At 37.6% G+C, this 13093-nt stretch overlaps 2 protein-coding genes across 2 annotated transcripts in view; one reads left to right on the top strand and one right to left on the bottom strand.

Moving 5' to 3' along the window:
• Positions 1-3086, top strand: part of shtn1 (shootin 1) — a 46879-nt gene extending 43793 nt beyond the window's left edge. Inside the window, exon 17 of the mRNA XM_053509314.1 lies at positions 2783-3086. The gene's annotated coding sequence lies outside the window, so the exon portion shown is untranslated. The remainder of the gene's footprint in view (positions 1-2782) is intronic.
• Positions 3087-3134: 48 nt separating this feature from the next.
• Positions 3135-12927, bottom strand: eno4 (enolase 4). The gene is made up of 13 exons (XM_053510117.1): positions 12715-12927; positions 11078-11206; positions 10794-10978; positions 10566-10714; positions 10277-10446; positions 10053-10178; positions 9509-9580; positions 9226-9390; positions 7975-8100; positions 7136-7328; positions 5354-5415; positions 5100-5217; positions 3135-3978 (listed from the first exon to the last, which is right to left on the bottom strand). The coding sequence occupies exons 1-13, from the start codon at positions 12889-12891 to the stop codon at positions 3875-3877; spliced, it is 1776 nt and encodes a 591-aa protein (XP_053366092.1). The 5' UTR covers positions 12892-12927; the 3' UTR covers positions 3135-3874.
• Positions 12928-13093: the final 166 nt, after the last annotated feature.

Here is a 13093-nt window from a genome sequence, read left to right as displayed (position 1 = left end):
CTGCTGTTATGCATCTCTTATCCTTCATAACCTTTTTTATAGCAAAGTTTGGACAGCCAACCTCAGGTCTGTAGGCAAAAAAATAAAATAAAATCACAACTCAAGCTCTAAAAAACCCAGCAAGTCTCTTTCGTATTAACACCTTTGCTTATACTAAACGTCTTTCATTCATAAACCTTAAAGCATAATCAATCCGAACGCCTACTGAAAAGCTGCGCAGCCCTGCTTGGAGTCTCAAAGTGTTTTGTAATGTCGTAACACAACTGTGCTTTTTTCCCCCTTTTTTCCTGCCTCATTTTAACATGCAGACAGAGACAGACAGACACATACCAACATCCTCAAGCAGATCCAACTAAGAGGAACTAAAGTCGCCCTTTTTGAGCTGCCTAAATAATGTCTCCATTCAGGGACAGACAGAAAGAAAAGTCTGTGTGTGTTTCAGAAAGGATTCGGAAGAGGAAGTCTAATGTTGGTACACAATTCTATGTCTGATTGACACTCTAAAGAGATTCACAGCTGATTTTTCCCCCCATTAACTAAATTGACAAAAATCTAAACAGGATTATATTTCAATATTTATCTTAGTTCTTAATGATTTTTCCTGGCAGTAACAAATACTTGTAAAATATATCTTCTTTCTTTTAAGAAAAGAATGTTTAAAAAAAAGAAACTTTTTTTTTTATGTTTTTTTTTTTTTCATTTTTAATTAAAATCCTTTGCCATTTTGGGAGCACATGGACACAGATGCAGAGCTTTTCCACAAACTTATTTGGGATCTTTTACCATGGTGTTAGTGATGACTGGTGCTTCTCATGGTATTACAATAATAATTATAATAATTATAACAATAATAGTATTAATAATATAGTAATACAGAATTTTTTATTGTTAAATTTCTGAAATAAGTATAAAATTATCTGAAGCCTAGTTGAGTTTGTTTGCAGGCCAATTCCATGAAAAGGTTGACTTTAACCAAGAGAGAAAAATAGGCGTAATTAATAGGCTTCACCAAACCGTAGTGATGGACTAAAAATACTAGGAAGTGCACTTGCTTACTGCTCTTTGACTAAACGTTAACTTGTAAATTCCAGTGCTGAGTATCAAAAAGGCACAAAAAATTATGAAAACTACAAAGAAGAAAAGAAAAAGATTAAAAAACTGCCAGGTAAAAACATTTCAGCAATAATTACTGATTTAATAATTTCATAGTTAGCATTTTTCATAATGACTATTTTTAAATGTTTCAAGTTATCTTTATGTCTTTTATATAGTTTGTAGAGGGCCTAATTCAGGCACGTCACATCCGTAAGACGTGAATTATTTATTCCAAAAATGGTAAATATTTTCATATCTGCACATTTTTGGTATTTATTTAAGTTTTTTTTATATATATATATAACTCTTTCCGCAGTTGCATTTAAAATTCACAGTTTGTAGAAAACCTGTGTTTTCTCATAAAAGCTTGTTTATTTATTGTCACATTCATAACACAGATAAAACACTTCTATGTACATGATATATGAAAATTTAGGATTTGTTAGTTTTAAGCTGCAGGAATTCACTGATACTAAGCTTGTGCATGCTGAGGCTTTTGGGTTACCAATGTGAATCCACATAGATGTACACATCTATAACCCTAAAATCACACAGTGACTATCTGAAGTCTAGTTGAGTTTGATTGTAGGGCAAATCCATCCAAAGGTCAACCTTAACTAATAGGGTCCTAACAAATACTAGACAACTACATCTACTTACATTATATTGAGTAAGTGATAGATGGATGGATGGATAAATAGATAGATCGATGGATGGATGGATGGATAGATAGATGGATAGATAGATTATTGCTGCTGATATCTGATACAAATATTTAAAGGAAAAACAAATTGGTTTAAATAAAATGCAATGTTAATCAGAGTCTGGTACATGCTTTAAAAAATTTTTATATAATTTTAAAATAATTTTATAGGATTTATAATTGCAAACAGTTTATATATATAATTTATAACAGCCAAAACATATGATGCTGTGAAAAATGGCAAATAAACTAGAGATCACTAGAAATCTGGAAAATCGTTTCAGTTGCATCTCAATAAGATTCTTAAGTGATTTGCAGGTGAATTAAATCTAAAAAAGGTTCCTTTAATTGATTGGGGTGTTTTATTCAGCCTGATAATTATTTCCCATGTTGGAAGCGAATGAGTAATTACTGTACTACAGCCAAATTTCAATATGTTTTCCTGTGAAAAGGAAACCTGCTTACTCCAAACTCACTGATAATGGATGTCTAAGGCCAGATGTTGGGGTGTCAATAGACAACATCTTGAAAACATTGTCAGCCAACGACATTTAGATGTAATTTGACATTTTTAGATATTACATTAAGCTCTGCGAAGGCTGCGCTCAGTCCCAGCCTGATGACACACGAACACTGCAAAAGCTTCCTGAGCATATAAATAACAAGAAAGAGGTTTTGTATCATGTATTGCTCAAAATTTCGAATATGAGTTCATAAGAACAGCTTTTAAACAACTTTTTCCTTATGCGTGTCTCATCCAAAGACGTTTATTCAGACATTATACACAGATTGCATCACCTCTCCTTAAACTTTGAATCGTAAGTGAAAACATTTTGAATATCTGAAATAATTTCCGTGGTGATTTTGACCTTCACTGAGATTTAGCTGAGAATTGTCTCGAACTAAATTAGTGCCATGAATGAAGTGAAAGTGTCCTTAAGTTGATTTATAATATGTCTCTCTCTCTCTCTTTTCATCTTGTAGGACCTTTTGGAACAGAGACAGACTGATGAAACAGACTGAATAATAAACACACAAAGGCACACTGTGCTCAGCTACTCAGAGCGGTAAAAAAAAAAAAAGATGATACTTTTATTTATACATTTTATTTAGAATTAAAAATATTTCGTTGTTAATCAAAGTTTTTGTCACTGATATAGTGTCACGTAAAGGTGATTTCTAAAAGTATAAAACCTTCTCAGATTACAAAAGAAGTATAGAATTAATAAGTTTACTATAAACTGTACACTGCCTGGTCAAAACATAATCATAAATTTGCACATTCTAGCATTTCTAAATGCTAGAATGTGTCACCTTTAGCTTTAGCACACACACACACACACACACTGTGGTGTCCAGTTCATGTATAAAAAATAATTCATATTCCTGGTCATTCAGTACATTCAGATGGTCAGCTGATGGGAGCATCGCTTCATGCGCTTCCCTTCTTACCCTGACACGCCCATCACTCTGGAATAGGCTTAATCTGGACTCTTTAGGTCACATGACCTTTTTCCATCGCTCCAAAGTCTGATCTTTATGCTCTGTAGAAAACTGAAGCCTTTTTCTCTGATGAGTTTCACCAACAAGTGGTTTTCTTATGGAGACACAGCTGTTTAGTCCCAATCCAGTAGGTTCGTATCACATTGTTGTGTGTGTGTTTGGAAATGCTTTCACTATTCACTATTAAACACATCATTAATTTTTACTGTTGATTTTTTTTATCATGCAACTTCACCAAGTGTTTAGGTCATCTCCATTTATGATTTATTTCCGACCACATTTCTTCCACAAAGCTGATAGTTCAGCCCAATAATTGGCCCCTTTCTGAAATGGCGACTTTAGTTTTTGGCCCGGCAGTGTGTATTTTGAAGAGAAGGACCCTGAATGTTGTGTGTGATGATAAAATTACAGAATGATTTTTTTTCATGTTGTATTACACATTTATACTGTGAATAACAATGTATTACATTTCAAATTACATATTTAAACGGCTAATTAAAATTGGCACACAAAAACAATCCACGATAAATGAATTTCTTACAGCATGTTGATGAAGTTGGAACTTGGTCTGCGTTATCCGGTCACTTGTTCCGTTTCCTTTAACTCCTCCTCCTTCTTCTTCTCCTCCTCCTCCTCGGGATTGCTGATGCTTGGCAGCTTCACCTCCCGCATCCCTACTGAGTAAAAACACAAACAGGTCCCCTCAGTTCTCCATGGTTTTATTCACTCGTGTATGTACGTCATTCTGAACAAAGACTTAAGGAGAAAAATGGAAGATGGCAAGTTTTGTTGCTTCATTCGGGATCCAAGCAACATTTGACTTTTTTTTATTGGTTTGTAGGAAAGGAAAGAGCTACTAAAACACCTGATTAACTCAACCTACTGTGTTCACATTGTTGCCATAAAGATAATAGAACAGTACCTTTGTTCAAATATAGTGCAAAAGTAGTATAAAAGTCACTGGGAACTTTTGCAGACAACTGATTGGGAGTTTTGTTGCTTTTTGCTTTTTTATTTTTTTTCCTGAGCACTTGCGCACGAAAGTTGTTCATCTTTCTGCATCTCCCCACTGGACGTCTCCACAGCAAAATCGCCATGTCCGCACATTATTATCGGCACAGGGTTTGTGCTGGAAGTCTTTCCTGATACAACGCTCCCATTTTTGTCTGGGCTTAGGACTGGCACTAAGGCTGCTTTCACACTATTTACAATCGGTTCATACCATGTCTAGGAGTGATCGCCCCCTGCCCCACGTTCCCTCTTGCCAGCATTTACATTTACATTTATTGTCCGAACTCGTACACCCGTACAGCAGGTTGTAGTATGCACCTAGCTGGTTTGCAAGCTGCCCAAAAACACAAGGAGATCAAGAGAACAAGGAAGTCATCCTTTACGCTATGTACCTAATAGTTCTGATATTTCAGGAAAAAATGTCAAAAGCAAGTGCTCTTGCCCTAAAGGTGCCCTGCAATCCCAGTGTGGCTAGGTGTGGGTGTGAGGCGTTGACTGGCACTCAAACCCAAGGCCTCCGCAAAGCAGACGAGAACCCTAACACTGAGTCACCAATGCCCTGAGCACTTACACACAAACACTATGCAAGAATTTAGCTTAAGACAATTTTGCAAAATGTGTGTGGATGCTTGACAAATTGCTTTCGATAAAATATTTGTGTGGAAAACTGGTAACACTCAGAATCTGACCCAGAATGCACTGCTCATCCAAAAGAGTATCAGTGATAAATAACATATTTCAATGTCTTAACGTACTAACTGCGTGTGTGTGTGTGTTATGTTCTTACCCAGAATGCCCTGTTCCTCCAGCTCCTGCTCTATCCGGTGCAAACGGTTGTACTTGTTCATCCTTCCCCCTCCAGCCAGCCCACCCAGTTTAATAAATGATACACCCAGGCCTACAGCCTACACACACACAAACACACACACAATCACTGTTACTTAACAAGTTACATATATGCAACATAGTGATGAAATCCCTTAATGTTTTAAACATTCTTTGTACAAAAACACACATGGAAAGAGAGAGAGAACGTCTCACCACATCTATGATAGACTCATCACCAATCTCCTCACTGCTCACGGCTAGAATGGCCTCTCCTTCTGCTAAACACACAAACACACACGCACTAATATATATCCAGAGAAAATGGTGGGAAATGTTTTATCCGTTTGTATCAAACCAGATTTGTGTATCATATTATTAATACCGGAGTGCTGCAAAGTAAAGCTTACAAGAAAAGGTTATTCTGTTTTTTTAAACTGAGTTTCCTGAAAGCATGTCCTAGTTAAAATGCTAATGCTTTGAGAAACCGCCTGAGTGGGCGTGGCCTAACCATCTAGTGCATAATTAATTGCATGCGTTACAAATTTAATCCATCCCCGGAGGTGAGTTCTTAAGGCAGAGTTTCGTATTGTGAAACACATTTTCCCATAGGAAATAATGTAAATGCAGATGATCCGCTCCAGCCATCCAAAAATATTACTGATATTACCAATCTCTAACATTATAATGATGTTTTTACATATAAAAACAATAAAAACATTTATAAAACACATGTTAATAAAGTCAAATATGAAATAAATAGACATTACACCTCACTTAACCTTAATTTATGATTTTTTTTTTGGCACCGGCTGCTTTAAAAACCAAACTGAAACAGGCTAACCGGCTAAATGCAAAAAAAAATACCACCAAAAATTTTTTTACTCGCTTTACTGGGCTTTTTACTCAATCAAACAAGTTTTCATCACCAACAGGAAATACGAGCGACCAGTTCGGTCACTCGTATGCCGAAAATATTTCAGTTCTTAAGGCGAAAAATTCGCAGGACAGGGCATTCGAAAATTCCCCTTTTTGATGCTTTTGTTGCATTTTCGTGCAAAATTCTGGTCTGGAGGTAAGTCTGGTCTTTATAATTAAATTTTCAATGTTCGCTACACGTTTGTAGCTTTGTTAGACTCTCGAGGTGAGTTTTAGGAGTCATATTTAATTGAACTCTGGGGTGTTTTACCCTCACTGAAGTACAAAAGGTATATTGTAGCCTGTAGCCACATACATGCATGTTTTCTTTGTATGATACATTTAGATGAAGGTCTCTGTTTGCATAATGCATTCAATAGCTCTATCTCTCTCTCTCTCTCCGTCCTTCCTAAGCTTTTCACTGAGCTAATGTCTATTAAAATGTCTTCTTCTTCTTCTTTCAGTGTCTTTTTCTCTCACTGTTTCTCTCCCAGTACTGTGGCCATGAGAATTATTCATGCTGTGGATATGCAAGTCATGTGTGTTTAGCTCAGTAAGTGTGAGCTGTTTAACAGCTACTGTTGAGAATGTGTGTGTGCATACGTCCGTGCACAAGCGTAGCTTTGGACCACTCTTGAGCTTGAATTTGTAACCCCATGATGCATTTAACTTGACATATTAATTCGCAGTACAGCTGCCTGGAAAACCTATTTCATTTTCTGTTCAGTATAATATCTATACCAAAGCTTCTGCATCCCACTCATGCAATTTTTTTCCTTTTATCCCTGTGTATTTATTTTATAAATATGTCTCGAAATGTAAAGAAAATATTAGTAATCTTATTTTAGCAACCCTGACCAGGCAGTCACTATATACTGTAAAGACATCTTGCTCTGCCAGACGTTTGGGTTAAGACACGTCTTTCATTTTTGTCCACAAAATGAAAGTAATAACTTCTCCTTTGTGCAACTTAAAAGTAAAAAGAAAACAGATGCATGGAGAAAGCAACATGCTATTATTTAACCAGGTAAATAAATCCCTATGGAAATCATCAGACTGAGATCAGGATCTAGCGTCTACCTGTATGTTCTGTAACAACATTTAGGAGATCAGTGAGCGTCATCTCATTTCTGTGCCTAAATGTGACCCATGTGACTCCTGGGGGGAGGGGCTTGGCCTCCTTCCAGCGAGGGCGGTGCCTGTACGCTGCATCTGCGATTAGGCAGCAAGACTGGCCAATAAGAGAGCTCAGCTTCTGCCATTCTTCCACATCCTGTACAAAGAGAGAGGAGAAGGGGCGTCAGATTTGATTTTATAGAGTTAGAAATTGTGGGAAAATATCGATAAATTATATGGCAAATGACCTCCAGGTTGCCAGATTTTGTTACCAGAAAGGAAACAGATTTAATTTACCCATAAAGAAAGGCTCTCTGCAAGACCCGTCTTTTTTTTTTTTCTGTACAGTCTCTAATTTCCTATCCCTTACTGGACATCACTGGGTTCCATATGAAAAAAAGTTCATATGGGTCAAGTTATTGGGCTGCATGAAGCAAAAAAACAACTAAGAAGATATAAAATTCCTGAAGAACTTTTTAACACATTATCCAAACCTGGAAGGATAGTGCTAAACCGTCAACTTTGTGCAAGAAATGTGGTCAGAAAAGAAATTGTGAATGAGGATTACTTAAACACTTGACGTTCCATGCTAAAAAAAAAAAAAAAAAAAAAAACAGTAAAAAGCCTGAGCTGCCACTTGTTGGTAAAAAAAAAAAGGCGCAGCAATGGTAAAAGGTCATGTGACCTGATGAGTCCAGATTGAGCCTATTCCAGAGAGATGGGCGTGTCGGGGTAAGAAGGGAAGCGCATGAAGTGATGCATAGTGGAATATTGAATTTTATTTTATTGGAAGTGAATTTTACCTCTTTCCTGAAGGGGTCAATAAGGGCCATGATAGCTGGATATTTACTGATCAGACCCACAAACATGTCCACCAGCTCATCCGGAGACTTCAGAGTCCCTGTCATCACCTCATACTTTCCTTTGGACTTTGGTACAAAAAAAAAGAAGATCTAATGTCAACTCAGATGAACTGATAAGAGCTGGGAACCACTAAAGATCTTTAGTATGAATTTACTTACACAGTGTGTACTGAACTACTTAAGGACACAGTCTTACAGTTATAGAGAATCAAGAAGTGTTACTATTCATACTGAAACATGATTGTGATAGGAGAGCTTTTTATTATTATTATTATTTTCATAAATTTAATCATTTTGGTGCTAATTAGTTAAGTTATGAAATCATGCACCAAATGTGTATGACTGACCTCAGACCAGACTTGGGTCTCTACTCTCAAGTCAACAGTTCTTACAGGTGTTTCATTCCAATTCAACAGTAGCTGAACCACACATCATACTCTACATTTAATGTTGTGGAACCCCCAGAAAACAAGTAAGTCTCTTAATTTTTTTGTCTATACTGCTTTATCCGGTACACAGGGTGATGGGGGGGCCTGGAGACTATCCCAGGATACTTTGGGCACGAGGCGGGATACACAGGGTGCCAATCCATCACAAGGCACGTACACACTTTGAGAATCCCAATCAATTTTATCTGTGTATCTTTGGACTGTGGGAGAAAACCCAACGAGCATAAGAACGTCTTTTCCACGAAGACGGTCCTGTCCTCGACTGATGCGGACAGCTGTTCTCTAAGGACCTGTGACTTCAGTCGCTCAATAGTTCAGGACTGGAATTTCCTACAGTCTACCCGAGCGTCCAGGAACAAACTGGACTCCTTTTAATTGAACACATCTCCTGTTATACTGAACTTTCAGTCTCACATAGTTTCATGCTATCAATCCCTGCTATCCGTTTTCACCCAAATGAGGATGGGTTCCCTGTCGAGTCTGGTTCCTCTCAAGGTTCCTTCCTATTACCACCTCAGGGAGATTTTCCTTGCCACTGTCGCCGTCGTCCTCGTCCTCATTTTTTTTTTTATTGTGTATAATAAAATATTAATATTAATAATGATGACAACCTGAAGATATCTTACAGTGGATGAGGAAACCTGCAGCTGATCTGCATTTTAGTTTAATTTCTTGTAAAGACGGGTATCTCTCGTATCTCTTGTATCTTATGAGGTTGACCGTTGACCCTGCTTACACTTACATAGTCGATGAGTAAATGAGCAGCGCAGTTTATCACCAGCCGGAGCTCTGTGCCGATCGGCAGGCCAAGGTTCGAGCACGCCTCCATCAACAGATCCAGGGCTTGTTCTGCGTTTTCCACCCCGAGCTGAATAGCGCCACCTTCTGAAACCCCCGCTAACAGAGGCTGAGAGAGAAAGAGCGACATTAAGATCTTTGACTGCACTTCATTGATACTGGATTCATTTATACATCACTGGATTTTCTTTAGGCTTTTTCTTATTTCACCAAAAGTAAAAACTCACCCCTGACTTCCCCACTGTAGCAGCAGCTATTCTCTTTATCTCTCTCTGAACATCACGGCACATCTCAATGATCTAAACAGATTTAAATACATACAGCTATACAGCATTAAATGATCCCTTGAGTAATTCAAGGACAAACATAACCTGCTTACATATTCATGGACTATGTGAGTAGAAGCAAGGTTAAAGTTCAAAAGGATTTCAAAAGGACGTATGGTTATTTTGAAATGAAGGTAATAGCTGACCATGAATCTGGGCTGTTATGATTATTATGATTATTATGATTGTTATTGCACAAACAGTTGTAGAGCTATCTGATAGGCCGAGCTTTCAATTTAACACTCTCTCCTGAGTCGAAACGATGAGACACGAGAGCAGAAGTGAAAGAAAATGACTAAAACTGAAAATCAATATTTAATTTGTAAAAGCTAAAGAGGATCATTGAAAACAATGAAAGCGAATAGAAAATGAACTAATACAATAAAAACTGTAATAACAGAAGTGTGTACAGCATTTATCTGAGTGTGTGTGTGTGTGTGTGTACCTCTCTGATTTTGCGTGGTACAGTCGGCAGCAGGATGACCTCCTCAAGCAGGTTGAGCTTTCCAGTTGACGCTTTTCCAGAACTTAACACCGACACCAGCGGCACGGGCATGAACACTTTTAGAGCCTGAGAAAGATCAGTGGAAAAAAGAAGAAGAAAATACAATCACAGTCGAGATGTAGAAATAAAGAGAAAAAACAGAGAGTGTGTCAGTGTGTGCTAACCTGTGGGTCTCTGAAGTTGAGGATGTGTTTATACAGGGGCATGGATGTGAGACTCGCTGCAGATTTGGCTGCTGCCATCGACAGAGCGCCCACTACCATCGCCCCCGGCAACACGGGCTCCGGCTTCTCGGGAGGAGGGAGTGGCTTCTCGGGGGCGCCGCCTTTCTTACCTGGAAACACAACAGCACGATAATAGTCAATGTCAATTCAACAGCATCAACACCAATACAAACAGAATCAATACCCCTACATCAGCATTAACACCAGCTTGTGTTTATCTTCACTTTACCTTTCTCTCCACCCTTCTTGTTTTTGCCTGATTCAGGTACGTGAGGCATCGTGCTTTCAGGTGTTGTTTCAGTCTTCTCCTCTTCTTCAACTTTCTCTTCACTGTTACGAACATCTTGGTCCTCAAGATAACGGGCCATGTAGAAATCACTGCAAGACACACCCTAAAGATCATCCTAAATTCTTTTCACAAAAAGGGCGGGGTGGCTTGGGGGGTGAGTTTGTCTACCTAAGCAGTTTGTCCAGGTGTATTTGGTGGGCGGGGTTAAACCCATGCAACATAGAGTTCAGCTTATCTTTGATCCACTCCATCGCCACCCTTACAGACGCTTGATGTTGGTTACCATTGGCGACCACAGTCCCTGTCTCCGTGTCATCGCCATACACACCAGTAACGACTGCATTACCGACAAACTGAATAACACACAAGTAATCACCATCATTTGCTTTATCACATTTCCATTCAAAGCATGGAAAACACTTAGATAGGAAAAAAATCTCAGCCTACTGTACCTTCTCCTCATTCCTGACGATGCAGTAAACATCCACCTGTAAGGCCGCTTCCGCCCTGCCATCATACACCTCCCTGCCCACCACTGCACTAATCACGGGTGTGTGTGAAAAGCTGGAGAAGTAGTTTGCCTGACATAGAAAAGTACAGATCAGTACAAATTAACTAATTTACTCATTGTTACACAAGCCCTGATTAAGCATAGAGCTTGTGAGTGGATTAAGTCCATGGCTTAACAAAATGATAATGCGATGGCATGGCCTGAAGATAGGTGTTTGTTTATGAAATACCAGAAATAGTGATCCTCAACATATTTGTATGAACTAAATAAAGTGGGATCGGCAGCTACAGCAAAAGTTTGGGAATTGTTTCCACTGTATTTATTTAAGACAAAATCTTTTAGATTAGCAACTTCTCTTGCAGCTGTAACTACAGGGCATATCCATTTTTAGCGGATACTTTTAAGAGGAACATTTAAGCAAAATGTTCACCAAAAAGTTTTCATGTGTATTTTTACATTAAACTGAAGTAAGTACACATCGTTGACGGTTGGAGTTTGTTATCTTACACCTTATTTACAGTAAGTTGTACTTCTTTCATCAGTAATCGGAGATTGAATCACAGGTAAGAATTTGAAAAAGTAGATCAGACAAAGGTTAAGTTTCATCTTAAAACGATCACAGTGCGTTAAACTTTACTTATACCACTCCAGCACTGTTATTTCAGCGGTAAAAAAAATATATGAACTAATCAGAGTAAAAATATTCAGTTTATTTTTTTCTAATTAATATCTAATGCTTGTTTACATTAAGCAAGAAACTTATTAGTACTGTAGCCTATTTTAAATTCGATTATCATATCTGCCACATCCATAACATCACTTTTATTCACCAATTTGATTTCACTTATGATGCAGGTTAAACTTCGGGCAGGTATCTAAGTACTGCAAAAGGGTCATTAAATTCTGTCTAGGGGTCAGTTTCAGTTTCAGGTTGATGTATGTGCAGTATGCTGTACGAACTGGCAGTTTCTAATCAGGCACATATCTGCTTATAACTTTTCTTCTACTAAACATTTTTGTTTTATTTAGGACACAGGTTTAACTTAAGTATTAAGTACTGCCAAAGTTTCATTAAATTCTGTCCAGCCAGTTTTGCATGATCCTGTGACAAAATATTTTCTGAGACTGTTTTTTGGTCTGACCAATTGTGTAGAAAAAAAAAAAAACTTTCTTTATACTGTAGCTCTCTTTTTTTTTGGGATTACCTTTAAAAAAGTAATCAGTCCATAAACTAAGTTATGACGGCTTAAAGTATTATTATTATTATTATTATTATACATTGTGTTTTATGTATATTTCCACTAAGTATGGATACTTTTGGAATAATTCTATTAAAATATAATAACTAAAGTTACACTAAGTATTTCCTGGATCTCGAGCTGATCTGATCTGTTTAGTGGAAAGCAGTTTCTCATTCATCTTTACGTGTCTCTCTCTAGGCAATTAAATTATTTGTAATTATTTCTAATTAGATTTAATTAGAATTTCCGATTGATGCCACAGATAAATGCTAATTCAAATCGTTAACACGACTTCATTAACCAGCTTAGACAAACAGACTTGCAGGCATAACGTTACCAGAGATCCATACAGATCATTCGGCTTGGCAAAAAACATCTCATTGAGGACAGTTTCTAGCTTCTGAGGCATGCCGTTTGCTCGGTAAAACTCCGCTGCTTTGTTCTTCAACTCATAAAACTCTTTATCCTCTTTGCATAATTTACTTTTGGAGCTCAAAAAGTCTTTAAATGACATTTTGCTGCTGTGTGTGTGTTTTTTTATTTATATATATTTTTTAATAAGCTCGGTTTACATCCAGTATATATTTTTTTAATAAGCTCGGTTTACATCCAGCCCTCGGTGGAAGAAGTGCCGTTTATGTACTGTGGTTGCTTGGCAACGCTGACTGTAACATCGCGAGATTTTGGTCACGTCACAGTACTGCTCACATGCCTTC

This window comes from Clarias gariepinus, chromosome 13 (assembly GCF_024256425.1).
Source record: "Clarias gariepinus isolate MV-2021 ecotype Netherlands chromosome 13, CGAR_prim_01v2, whole genome shotgun sequence".
Lineage (NCBI taxonomy): Eukaryota > Metazoa > Chordata > Actinopteri > Siluriformes > Clariidae > Clarias > Clarias gariepinus.
Note: the sequence above shows the minus strand (reverse complement) of the source record. Positions and strands in the feature narration are given on the sequence as shown.

Bases quoted from the DNA above. Each gene is read 5' to 3' on its own strand.
- eno4 (XM_053510117.1), bottom strand. From the start codon at position 12,891: ATGTCATTTAAAGACTTTTTGAGCTCCAAAAGTAAATTATGCAAAGAG. The intron at 9,391-9,508 runs GTGAGTTTTTAC...TTTCTCTCTCAG, and splicing joins CTACAGTGGGGAAGTCAGGG to CCTCTGTTAGCGGGGGTTTC. The intron at 5,218-5,353 runs GTGAGACGTTCT...GTGTGTGTGTAG, and splicing joins ATGAGTCTATCATAGATGTG to GCTGTAGGCCTGGGTGTATC.